This window comes from Heliconius melpomene, chromosome 2 (assembly GCF_056956725.1).
Source record: "Heliconius melpomene rosina isolate 202511_hmr_F chromosome 2, ASM5695672v1, whole genome shotgun sequence".
In the NCBI taxonomy this organism is placed as follows: domain Eukaryota; kingdom Metazoa; phylum Arthropoda; class Insecta; order Lepidoptera; family Nymphalidae; genus Heliconius; species Heliconius melpomene.
This window is the reverse complement of record NC_140390.1, coordinates 2,080,353-2,093,657: the sequence shown is the minus strand read 5'-3', so window position 1 is coordinate 2,093,657 and position 13,305 is coordinate 2,080,353. Positions and strand designations below refer to the sequence as shown.

The 13,305-nt window shown below is 29.7% G+C and overlaps 3 protein-coding genes across 4 annotated transcripts in view; 2 read left to right on the top strand and 1 right to left on the bottom strand.

Annotated features, from left to right (window-relative positions):
- The first annotated feature begins 144 nt into the window (after positions 1-144).
- Not10 (CCR4-NOT transcription complex subunit 10) lies at positions 145-2,012 on the top strand. The gene has a single exon (XM_085198621.1). It carries the CDS (start codon positions 250-252, stop codon positions 1,945-1,947), a length of 1,698 nt encoding a protein of 565 aa, XP_085054747.1. The 5' UTR covers positions 145-249; the 3' UTR covers positions 1,948-2,012.
- Positions 2,013-2,208: 196 nt separating this feature from the next.
- On the top strand, positions 2,209-9,022 carry LOC146540295 (WSCD family member AAEL009094). Of its 2 annotated transcripts, none has more exons than XM_085198696.1 (5): positions 2,209-2,736; positions 3,431-3,606; positions 5,393-5,477; positions 5,975-6,144; positions 6,999-9,022. In XM_085198696.1, the coding sequence occupies exons 1-5, from the start codon at positions 2,472-2,474 to the stop codon at positions 7,179-7,181; spliced, it is 879 nt and encodes a 292-aa protein (XP_085054822.1). In that variant the 5' UTR covers positions 2,209-2,471; the 3' UTR covers positions 7,182-9,022. The 2 variants fall into 2 exon arrangements, with proteins under 2 accessions (XP_085054822.1, XP_085054813.1); XM_085198687.1 differs by having other exon boundaries at positions 2,211-2,736; positions 6,996-9,022.
- Positions 9,023-9,574: 552 nt separating this feature from the next.
- LOC146540294 (phosphatidylinositol-3,5-bisphosphate 3-phosphatase MTMR3) overlaps positions 9,575-13,305 on the bottom strand; it is a 53,171-nt gene continuing 49,440 nt past the window's right edge. The window contains exons 20-21 of the mRNA XM_085198609.1: positions 12,872-13,065; positions 9,575-12,473 (exon numbers count right to left, since the gene is read on the bottom strand). Coding sequence (XP_085054735.1) covers positions 12,377-12,473; positions 12,872-13,065 — 291 coding nt within the window. The 3' untranslated portion in view covers positions 9,575-12,376. The remainder of the gene's footprint in view (positions 12,474-12,871; positions 13,066-13,305) is intronic.

Genomic DNA, 13,305 nt, shown 5'->3' with positions numbered 1-13,305 from the left:
CTATTCCCACTGAATTAACTTACTCATGTACTGAATCTGCTTGGATATCCCTCACTGAATAACATGTGATTAAGAGATCCAATAAATATTCTGCATCGACCCACAATTTAATATTTAACATCTGTGGTTTTTATAGGAATTTCTTGTTCATACGTCACTTGTCAATCGTCTAAAATGTCATACTAGTTTACATCTTGTTTATTTTTGAATGTTTCATAAGAATTCCCAATATAAATACAAAATTTGACTATGGCGCACGCTAAAGATGAACCAGCTATTCTCGCCCATCAATGCTATTTGAAGAAAGACTACACAGGAGCGCTGAATCATTTAAACGAATTGGAAGGTCTTGTATCCAACAACAGTGTCTTATTGAAACGAGTACAACACAACAAAGCTGTTATAGAATTCGAAGCTAGTCAATTGAAAAATATTGAAAATTACAAAAAATCTGTTATACAATGCTCAGGACTTACATTTCCTGAAGCTGACGTGAAAGATGTTTCCATACCATGCATACTTTATAACTATGCGGTTTTACTTTATCACTCAAGGTATTATTTTCAGTGTACTGTTGTATTAGAAAAAATATTAAGCAGTAAGAATATTAAAGATACTAAACTGCATCATAGAATTGTGTTACTTTTATTAGAAGCAACTCTGTGTAGGCGGACATATGAGAAAGCTCTAGAAATTGCTAAAAATCATGGAGAATCTTTAAAATCGAGTAATGAATATAGTAGTTTATATGAAAGGTTAATTAGTAGAGCACAATTATACCTCGGACAAAGTATTCAGCTTAAACCGGACTCCATTGAAAATGTTTTTATTGTAGCACAACAAAAATATTTAAATGGTGATATAATAGAAGCTGCAAATAGTCTAGGGCTATACAAAACTATAAAATTTAACTATGACTTGAAAACCGAGGGTGAAGATATTTGGGCAGCTATTAACAATAATCTAGGTGTTATATATCTATCAATCAAGAAGCCTTTTTTGGCGTCAAAATATTTCCAGCATGCTGTTAAAGAGCATTTCAGAGCAATGGAAAGTGAAGATAGTGAAATGTTTATAACATGTAAAGATAGACCTCTTTATGTTTACAATTTAGGTTTGGCATTACTAGCAGGTAATAATGCAGAAGGAGCATTTGAATGTATGGTAGAAGCAGCACGCCATTATCCTAATAACCCACGAATTTGGTTAAGATTAGCTGATTGTTGTGTGAAAAAATGTTGTAGTGGTGAAGCACAACAGTTCAAAGTTAAGAAACTTGGCAGTGGGCCACATACAAGAATAGTACTCGCTAAAGACAATAAACAAAAGTATTCATCGTCTGGTGAATCATTTGCAATACCGTCTCTGTCCTTAGAATTTGCAGCACTATGTCTAAGAAATGCAATAACTTTACTTCCTGACCAGGAATCCTTAACAGAAGCAGAGACTAACGTAATTCAAGCACCGCCAGGAACACCTATAAATTGGAAACAGAGATGTGAATTAAAAAACTCAATTTTAGTACTACAGAGTTATATATTTCTCCAGTTACAAGATCCTCTATCTGCACTTATATCTGCAAATGACTTGTTGGCTCAGCCAGATGCCACTAATGATCAAAAGGCTTGGGCTCATATTTATGCAGCCGAATCTTTGATAAATCTTGATAAGATTGTAGAAGCAGTTGAACATTTACATCCTCCTATGATTCACGATTTAGTTTCTGGTCTCCCATATCAAATGAGAGACATGATTGCCGTCTGTGTCTGGGCTAAAGCGGCTGTATGCCACATTTTAAGGGGTGACCTAATAACAGCAAGAAAAATCATGCTCCAAATCAATTCACCTAGAGTTTTACCATTGCAAATGTATTTAGAAATTTGTACGGGAAATATTGAAAATTGTCACACTATTTTGAGAAAAATTAGAATTTCTGGCACATCCTAGCTGGAGTATTTAATATATGCAGACATGAAAGAATATTCTAATAAATATATAATATTTTTGAAGTATTTCATTTTTTTATTTACATAAACAAACAACTACCATAAGTACTTAATTTTAATTACAATAAAATAAAATATTAAATTGATGTAAATATTTATTATTCAAACTTTTTTAATAAGAAGAGGTAACTGATGGCAACAAATTTATACAAATGTTCATGGTTTCTATGTATCTGGCAACACAATCATTAAAATGTCATATTCTCAAAATCTAAATTTGTTGGTGGTTGTTGCCATTGTTGCTGGAAAACTCAAAACAATTTATTAGTGACTATTTCGTAAATATTAAAATAAGAACACGTAAAATATACTATAACAGACATTATTTAACATGTTATTTACACATTTACACAATATTATTTAAAGAATACGTTTAAGCGGTACTTTATATTTATAAAATGTATTAAATCAATTGGCAAAAACTGCTTGAAAAATCTTTAGTTAAATTATGATACATACCCAAAAATGTCTCGAAGAACAACTTTTTTACTTATTGCAATAGTGATAATAGTGTATTTTTCATTAATATTATTTATGTTGCGTCCATTGCAAGGTGCGAAACCTTACGGTAGTAATATGATGAATCAATTTGGTTTACGAGAGGCTCCTAGAGTGAATTGGTGTAAGAATCTAAGGTGGCGAGTACCGGCGTCTCAAGATGTAGTGGCTCTTGTATCTTATCCGGGAAGCGGGAATACATGGCTTAGGTATCTGTTGCAACAGGTGACAGGTAAGTTGTATATCAGTTTTAGTTAAAATTTAGTTTTAGTTGAATTTAATTGGTTATGTATTTGTTTTAGTAAATGGCATATTGATAGGTTCACTATTTATATTATTAAAAAAAAAAGAAATATAAATGAAAGATGTAACAGTCACACTATTCTTATTAAATTGTTTAAACATAAAATTTGGAAATTAAAGGTATTTCTCATAATTATTTGTATTAATATATTCTTATCATGTTAATGAAATTAACATTATAATACTTAATACCATTATAAATAATTTCTAAACCTGGATAATAATATTAAAATGTTGGGGCTATTATAGTGTAGTGAGATAGCATCTGACTGTAAGCTTAAATAGTAACATGCCATTCAAGGCAGTGAAATATTTTCATTTCTCCACTTCGGCAAGACAAGGTGTGGTGTTGAGTTCCATCACTGATCATGTAATCCTAAATACAGGTAAGTAAAGGAGAATGGAGTGACTTGATACTGGATTTTCTCTGCCTACCCCATTATAATTAAGATACTTTGAAGTTTAAAACAAAATACATATTTTAAGTCTTTACTTTGCTATATATTTTGTTTATTATTAGAGTTATTGAAAAAAATAAATCTAGAAAAACATATCATTATATGTTTTTTTAAGATCCATCCTCAGTATAGAATTAACACCTAAAAGTATTTTATTTCTTATAGGAATAGTGACTGGTTCAATATACATGGACTATGGCCTACGCATGCATGGTTTCCCCGCTGAAAATGTAACAGATGGCTCAGTCTTAGTTGTAAAAACACATGAGGCTCCGCCTCGTGAACCTGGCAAGTTCAAATCTGCGATACTACTTATAAGGAACCCCAGAGATGCAATTTTGGTAAATATACATATTGTATAATAACAATATTTAAAAATTATAATTTATCATTGTTTAGGCCATTGTCATGCAGTGAGACTATGTTGAACAAGCAGGGTGGTTCTATGCTCAGTTTAGTTTGGTTAAAAATAAATAAAAAAAATATTTGACCATTTTTTGTATTATTCTCATCTCCTGGTTAAAGACAAATAAAATTGTGGTGTTGTGGTGTGGTGCTGCCCCTTAAGTCCCAATATCTTTATAATTGAGAGGAAAAATATAAAGTATTTTAACACTACTTTCCCTCTGCTTACACTACTTAATTCAGTATATGGTTTTTATTTATAACTTAAAAATTTAATTATGAGAACCAAAATTATAATTATTTTAAAAATTGAATTAACTGATTATAATTTTTGTATATAATATAAAGGAGTTAATTGAATTTTTAATTCAATTCAATGAATGCATCACAAGCAAATTGTTTACGCCTCTCTATTGCTTGTTCCACACTCTCGCTTTGGCTCGGGCGGAATGACAATGACAATGAATCATGCTTTTTATAGTTACCGGCATTCATCGGTTTATAAGACATTATCATTTCAAAGATATATAATGTCATATTAGTCACTTTTGTACCATTTTTGTAATGTTGAATTGAATAGCTAAATAGTTATTTATTATATTTTTGTAATTATTTTTTAACCATGACACTTTCACTGTTATATTTAAAACTGCTTTCTTGTATACTTAAGGTTAACTCAATACAAATATATTGTTGTTTTCACTTGTGATTGATTTATAATATTTTTGTTTATTGTTATAGCCTGTCTGTTATTATTTTTTTTGTTGTTTGCAGCACCATGATATTTGATAATTATTTATCTATTTTATTATAAATTTAAAAATATTTATTATTTTCTTTTCCACACTCTCGTAAGCAAAGTGCATACTCAACATGTAATAAGTTGAAAATTGAGTGGGAGGTTGATGGAAAGGAATTGAGTATCTTGCCTCTAGGTAAGTAGTGTAGGCAGAGGGACTGCCTACACTACTTAAAAAACTATTTTTTTAAATAATTATGTATGTACAGTATTTAATTTTGCATGTATTAATTGAATACCATTTTAAGCAACAGTTATGTAATTTGTTTATTATTTATATTTTACTTATTTTTTATATATAGATATCACTATGGAATTCTAATTTTATGTTGTGTCAAATTTCAGTGTTCTGTGTTGCCGCTTTTAACACTATGCTTCTGCGCTTAGATGAATTTTTCAATGGTAATTTTTTTTTTAAATTTTGTTTTTATTATTTTTTCATTTTATTTTAAACACTTTAAAATATGATAAATTGATATGTATATTTTCAAATTATTTATCTAACTTTTATATGCTAATTTGTCTACAATTTTAATATTTTTAAAAATGTTCTTCGCATACGAAAAGAATGAAAATGAAAAATATGTATAAACATTAAAAAAAAATCTCTATAATATCTCAATTTGTCGATATATTTTCTATAATACATAAATCGATGAATTGAGGCCAGTCGTGGCAAGGGAGAATGGATTGTCTTAACACTAAGTTTCTAGGTTCCCTCTGCCTACCCTGCTATGTGAGCGGTAGAGCTTAAAGCAAAAAAAATGTGATAAAATTAATGGTTTTCAAGAGGCACTGATCCCAGTTTCTCTATGTTAAATTTTATATATGTTTCTTAAGTGTCTATTGTTTTGTTACAAATTACATAATTTGTTTTATTATAGTATAATTAAATGAATTAACAATTAATTAACAATTTTCAGGCCGATTTTAATAGACTTCACAAGGGTCATATTGGGACGGCGCCTAAGTCTGCTTTTAAGGAATCTAGAAAATATAAAAATTCAGGTTGGTTTTGAGTATTTTTTATAATAATTATAATAAGTATGGATGTAGGTTTGATTTCCACTTGATGGATTAATACTGCTAATTAAAATTTATTTTGCCGGATGATTGGAAAAAATCGTGATTGGTAAAGCCATTATTGTTAAAATATTTTTTCTAAGTCTAATAGTGCTCCAACAATATAAATAGACATTTTGAGTTGTCTAATATATCTTTCTTTTATAAATTACAAAAATAACTTACATAAAAAATTCATGCAAGTTATTCTTGTATCAATATCATATATAAAGGTACTGTCGTAAGTGTAACAGTCCAAAAGTTACATTTTAGTCCTTTAAGATTTTTTTATTAATGTTATAAAAACAGCTTAAAGCTCCAAAGACCGAAGCCAAACATTAGGGGTTGGCGAGCAAAGCGAAAAGGGATCAGGATGAGGGCCCTGACCTCTCTTCGTTTTTGTATTTTTAATAGTTAAAAAGACACAAACTTTTGTATTCCAGATTGGCCTACATATGTATTCAATCAGCTTAATATGTGGGAATCTTTGCATAACCTGTGGTTCCAAAAGTTTCCGGGTCCCATTTATGTTGTGTTTTATGAATTGCTAGTAAGGGACACAAGGAATACTTTGCAAGGGATATTAAGTTTTTTAAATTATACTGTGACTGAGGTAAATATATACAAAAATATTATATAATATATATAAAATCGAAAGGTCACTCACACATCACGAAATCTCAGAAACTATATGTGCTAATCTGAAATTTTGTATAGGAGTTATTTATAGGACGTAGGTGCTCGCTAAGACGGGAATTTGCAATATTCGACTTCTAAGGGGTTGTTTTTGGGGTCAAAAGTTTGTATGAAACTTCGTTACTACAAATGCTAGGAGTCTCAAATTTTACATAGACGTCACTAGGACGTAGTCATGGAAACAGAAATTAATAATAACATAGCTCACGCGGGTGTAACCGCGAGCGGGCCGCTAGTATAATATATTATCTTACATAGTTTCTTTAGCTTCACGCTGTATCCCGCAAATAGCAGGGTAAATAGAGGAAGCCTAGTGTTATGATTTTCTATTCACCATGACAACACAATTTTCGAGATCTTGTTGAAAGCTCACCGCCGCGCTTCTTACCAGAGTGAAAAAAATTATTGTTGATAAATTTAAATATATTCCGTCATTACTAAAAGTGCAAAATATGAAGAAGAAACTTTATTAAAATTATGATATTTTTTTTAATTTAAAAGGTATTTAGTATTTTCTTTCATAATTATTTTATAATCTACGTCGTGGCGCTGGAGCACGTGACGGTTGTGGATTCGATTCCCACTCGAAGAAATAAAATATTTAATAGTTCTATTTCCTCGCTCTAACAACGAGGCAAAGTGCAGCGTTTTTTCACCCCAAGAATTTGGCGGACAATGGGGAACTGAAGTGTCTTCCGAAGAAAGCTCTGCATACCCTGGGTTACAAGGTTAAACTGTAGAAAATATACGTTTTTTTTTAATTTCCAGCAGGACATGACCTGTGCAATGGCCAACAGAGAAGGTATATACAGACGGAAAAAGAAATATCACGACTTCGATCCCTTTACGCCAGAAATGTATGAATCGATATATAAAGTGAGAAACAGAGTGCTCAAGTTGGTCAACCACTTTAAAAAACATAACTTCACGTCAAACGACAGACACCATAGATAATGTACCTTTTTCTGTTTTTTTTTTTTTTATTTTTTAGAAATTGTCAAATTGTAGAATGTTTTTTTAATGAGTTGAGTAATGGAAATTAAATAAAAATATATATAATGTTAGTCTCAAATAATGTAATATTTTATTATAGATTTTGTTTTTATTTGGTATAATTTAATTTTATCGTGACCATAAATGACAGGACCTCAAAATGAAATGGAAGAATTTACGCTTTTTATAAATCTTTATCTAATATAAGTTAAATTTAAGTAGAAATCATTTTTCTCTATCTTGACGAAAGTATCAAATTAGAAGGCCTAGTATTTTTTTTGTAAATATTTTATTTTCTAAAACATATTTACTAATAAATTATTTTATTTTTACTAATTTATAAAGCTTTGCCTAAAATTGGCCTATGTTTACTACATTAGTATCATTATATATAATAATTTCAAGTAATAATGTCTGTATGTCTGTTGTGTTTAGTATTTCATATTTATATGCTCAATTCTTATATTTAAATTAATCGAAGTATGTTTATAAATGTTTACTAGTATTTTAAAAATATTTTTATGACAATATATAAATTTAGTAATTGTACGTACTTTTTTTTTGTAATAAAAAAAAAGAATGCCATTAATTTCGGTTGATAACTTTAAAATATATAAAAGTATAAAAAATGTTAAATAAATATATTTTTTTGTCTTTTTGATTGTTGTATTTGTAAGCTCTCTAATTGTTATACTCATTTTATACATTTCTATTTTAAAACAAACGAATATAATGGCCTACTATTATATGTATTAATATAAATTTGTTAATTATTTTATTTAAATAAATGTAGACAATTTTTTTACATTGTCAAGTCTAATAATAGAATTTAGGACGGCCACGGCTCGTCGACCTTACTGTACTTCTCCATGCCATAACTCACTGTTTGGTCACTTTTTATTATTGAATATTTGCGTTTACATAATGTATTATAATATAATTATTTACTATATTTAAAGTTAGTTTTGTGCCAAATTATATCACATAAAAATATTGTGTAGATATTGATGTTGTAGTAGTAACTAAAATGTCTGTCACTGTCGCAGTTATAGTTCATCTTAGTAAACAGTTTAATATGTTGCTTTATTATGAATAATTTAAATTATTTTTTGGAAAATAAATATTTGTCTATAATATCTGCATATTGTTCTAAAGCAACAAAAACCTTATAATTGTAATGTATAGGAATGAATTTTGTTGCGTCCTTTTTTTTATAAAGTCTTAAAATTATCTATATAATGCATATCTTATATATAAAAACCTATATAATTTTAAGCTAAGCTTAGACGATAAAACAAAAATGTTCCTCTACTTTGTTTACTTACCAAATAATTTTACATTCAAAATACATTTTTTAATTACTTTCATAATAATTAGTAATTAATTGTGTATATATTTATTTATTTTATTTTAAGATAGCTGAATAACAATTTTTTCCTTTTCATACAACGATTTTACTTGAACATTCTACTGTTACTTGTAATCTGTAGTTGTAAACTACTTTAAGCACCAATTTTACTGTCGAATTTAATATTTAGTACAGTACGATCGATGAGTCGTGGCGCCCTGAAGTTAACTAAATGGCTGCGCAGGTTTAATTTTAGCATTTTTTCTTACTTATTAAAACTTAACTTTAGGGTTACGACTCGTCGATCGTACTATATAGTGTGTATGTACAATAGTATTATAGACAATTCAGTATTGACGTCTAGTAAGTACCTAATTGTGTGTTAATTTATATGTATTGTTTTAGTAGTTTCTAGAACTTTTACGTTGAAAAAAAATTAAATATGTTTAAATTATCTTTTAGTGTTATTTTTAACTACTTTTTTTTAATTAGTTGTATCTAAGATCAAGGAGCCATTATCACTTGCAATATATAAAAATTAAAGTTATTTCATACTATGAAATAACGTACTGACCAAACACGGCTGTAGTATTCCAAAAAGTGGCCAAGTGCTAAGATCGAGGCCAAATATCATTTTCCACTAGCACGAAAATTAGTTGTAGAAAGGCTATAGACGATATTTTTACATAACCCTTCTTTTATTAAGGCTCATCCATTCAAAGATATAATTTATTTATTTATGTTAACGTTGAAAGCAGAAAGATATTTTTATAAAAGATAATAGTAACACTAATATAATAAATAAAATAATCAGCTTCACAAAAGCATCCAGCCTACAGTAGGTTAGGCAGAGGAAGCCTAGTGTTACAACACTTTCTTCGCCATTTTCCGGCGAATTCTGGAGGTGTTGATTGGCAAAACTGAACGCCGCGCTTTGCCTCGTCACCAGAGCGAAGAAATGATAATTTAAATAAATAAAATAATGTATATAAAATAAAAGTCTGTATAAAACTAAATATGCTTTATTTCACATCGCGTCATCCATTGGTCACAAACAAGTTGCATTATGACAATAAAACTTAAGTTACTCATCCACAGTATAAAATATATCCAAGTAACAACAATTCCGTCTGTTCGCGCTCGGGTCTGTCTTGACATAATTAAAAAAAAACATTGAAAAAAACTACAATTATATTTATATTAAATAAGACGTACAAAGAAAACGTTTGTGCCAAACGCAATAAATAATGAATTAATGAAACTATTATGTCAGGACGAAACCCTTAAAGATTGCTATTCACAATGTCTTTCTTAATATTTAAAAAAGAAAAAAAAACCGTGAATAGCGTCTTTATTGCATAGATTAGATAGAATATTATAGTTAAAACGTTCCGTTTTGAACAATTTTATTGCTTATCGTGTAGTCTATACGTTAGTTTAATCAAATGTACCGCGACGGTCAAAACCACCATAGATTTTAACTTTTTCAACATGTTTTAAATTCTTATTTATTTATATTATACAAAATTATCATCAATATCACAAATAAAATACAAAACTCGGTTACGCTCGGCTTCGATGGTTAGTTACTTTATTATTGCAGTCCGACCAGTTGGTTTTTGGAGTAGCAGCCATTTTTATATCGTTCTAGAAACGATATACAAATAGCAACTTTCTTATTAATGTAGAAAAAATGACTACTGTGCACGCAAAGGAGAGAATTGTTAAGTTATAAATTTTCAGTTTCGATTTCAGCCTTAAAATTAATAGTTTGGCGTTCAATGTACAAAAGCGTTAAAATTAACCAATATACAATAAAAAGTAGTTATAAGTTTGGATGAAATTGTATGAAAAAAAAAGGAACGAAACGTCAACTACTGTATATAACGTGCTAACAAGGCACGCATTATGATATTTAGTCATAATTAGCTATATATAGTTAGTAAGTTTATTTATTGACAGAAAAAAAAAACTATTGTAGTTTTCTTTTCTAGTTAGATAAATCACACTAACTTAACGAAAGGACGCCATTTATTTTCAAATAAACTTTAGTAGAATAATTTCATCATCACGTTGTATAAAGCATTTCTAGTATTTATTCTATTAATTTTCTAATACCATTATTAGATTTGAGGTCCAAATAGTGTGAATGGTGCTCAACATTCTTGTTATTTCAAAAATAGCTTGATTTCAAAATTTTAATGGACGTTAATATATATATTTAATTTAATAAAAACTATTTAATAATAGGTTTATATATAACTTTGGCTAAGAAAAGCCAAAATGTCAGTCGACCAATCAATTAAATTCCAATAAAACGGTAAAAACAGTTTAATAAATAACATCCACTAAATCTTTAAAATCAAAAAATCGATAAGTCCATTAACAATCCAAAAAAAATTCTAGTTCTATCACTTTAGTATACAACGCCGTACTACAGTAGTTTACAAAATGGCCACAATTTCTTTATTTCAGTCTAGTGGCATTCGTTGATACGACGTTAGTCTGAAGAATTAAAAAAAATATCAGCCTTCGCGTAGACTTCCCCTGACCGATCCCTACCTAACCTCAACAGTCCAATTTTTACAAAATGATTATATTAATCAACTTTTTTATTGAGAATAATCATTATAATCATTCTATTTCAACAAAATCATCATTATCTATTCGAATTATCATTTCCGGTCACGTAACAACTCGAATGTTTAAATATATTTTGTACCTACTCGATTCTTTTACAATATTCTATAAGTGTCGAACTGAAAATGATAATCGATTATAATTTCCTAATTTCCAAAACACATCGATACCCATACAACTTTCCATACAATCTTGATATGAACTCGAATCGCGTTACGAATGTTATTAAAAGAATCATTCGATTATAGAAATATCTCGATATATTTTTACTCGAATGGCTGATAATTGATAAAAATAATCAATTTATAATTATATAAATTATTCGATTAATTCATTCGTAATCGGTTTTCCTTTGAAAATGAACGTTGCACCTTTTGTCTAAACTTCTCAAGTTGTATATTTAAAAGTATTCATAATAACTTTTTTCATTAAGTTTATTTGATTATTATATAACAAATATATAAAATTTAAATGTGTTTCAATTAATCTGTCATGGTATTATAAAGTGTCGCCTCGCAATAGTGATTCACACTCGATATCGATATAATATGTTATGTGTATGATTAAATATCGATTATTAATCGATTAGAGCTGGTAAGAGATTTCGAGTGATAAATAACAATCGCTAGGGCAGAATGAACTTAAATTCTTAAAATAACAAATTATTTATTAGCAGGCTGACTAGCACAAATGTTGATAGATTGGATGTCTGTTTGTTTGTTACATTATTTATATGTAGAGAATCTGCCTCTTAGAAATTTTAAAGAAAAGTTTATAGCGACAGAATTAAAAAAAAAACGTAGCTACTTTTAGGTAAGTAGACAGTCCGATCGGCGTATAACGTAGTTTGTGAAAATTATAAATTAAAAAAAATACTACAAAACGATATTTACAAAACAACTAAAATTCAAAGTCTTCGTCACTAACAATTAATAAATCAAAAAAGCTATTCAAATAACAAAAAAAAACAAACCAAAACTACCATTTCATATCAACAATGATCACAACACAGAACAACATTATTCCGCCGATCAGACAAACAATTCCGCGCGACAGTCACAATTACTCCGCCGGGGGATGTTATTCCGCTAGGGGGTATATAGCACGAGCTGCATGTGAGGGCAGGGTCGGGGGGCGTGTGGGTTTGGGGTGTGTGGGGCGAGGGCGGTCACCGCAGGCGGCACCGGCGACAGACCCGCACGGCCCCCAGTTCGCCCCACGGACTCATTTCCGAACACGAGCCGCAGAATATTCCGCCGCAGCGTCTGTAATTAAATGTTTATTTTAAAGTACATGTAATTTTATTTGTATTTCGATATTAGTGAATGTGGTTAAAGCAGTTAATTTATGAAGTTCCTTTCTTGATACTATTTAAATTAAAAATATCCTAACCAAAGAAATAATATCTATAGGATGTTGTTATCATAATATAGTTTAATATATTTTTTTAATTCTATTATTTAGTTTCATATTTGTCGTGTTACTTAATAATAATTATTCCACCGGTTTATTAACAACAAAACAACAACCACTAATGACAACAACCAATCATAACAAGATCCACTAGTGCTGTGACTCTATCCTACAATGGTATCGATTCCAACAACAACAACACAACAACCACTGTGTTGTGAGTGTTGTGTCCGTGTATTGCAAAACTTACCTGCAATGATGCCGCCTCCTCGCCAACCAGAACTGGTTCCTGCAGTGCTGGCACCTGGGCGCGGCAGAGTCCGGCAGCCAGGCCACGCTGCGCGCCTCCTCGCCCACTTCCACTTCGGAGGCGCTGCCGCTGTTGCTGTTGCTGCTACTGGTCGAGCTGGTGGTGGCGGTGCCGTTGGTCGGTGGTGGGGTGTGCTGGAATGTGCAAATTCAAAATATTATTTATTGAAATTGAGTTTTTGATTTACTTTTGAATAGTAGATTAAACATAAAGTTGAGTTGTTTTGTAAATGCATTTTTTTTTAAGTAAATAAAGATAGTTTAAGTTTTATCTAGTTATATAGGAATTGGAACTATCAATATTAACTTAAAAAAATTAGCAATTACATTTACATTTTTATAGTAAATTATTATGAATTAATTATGAGCTGTCAT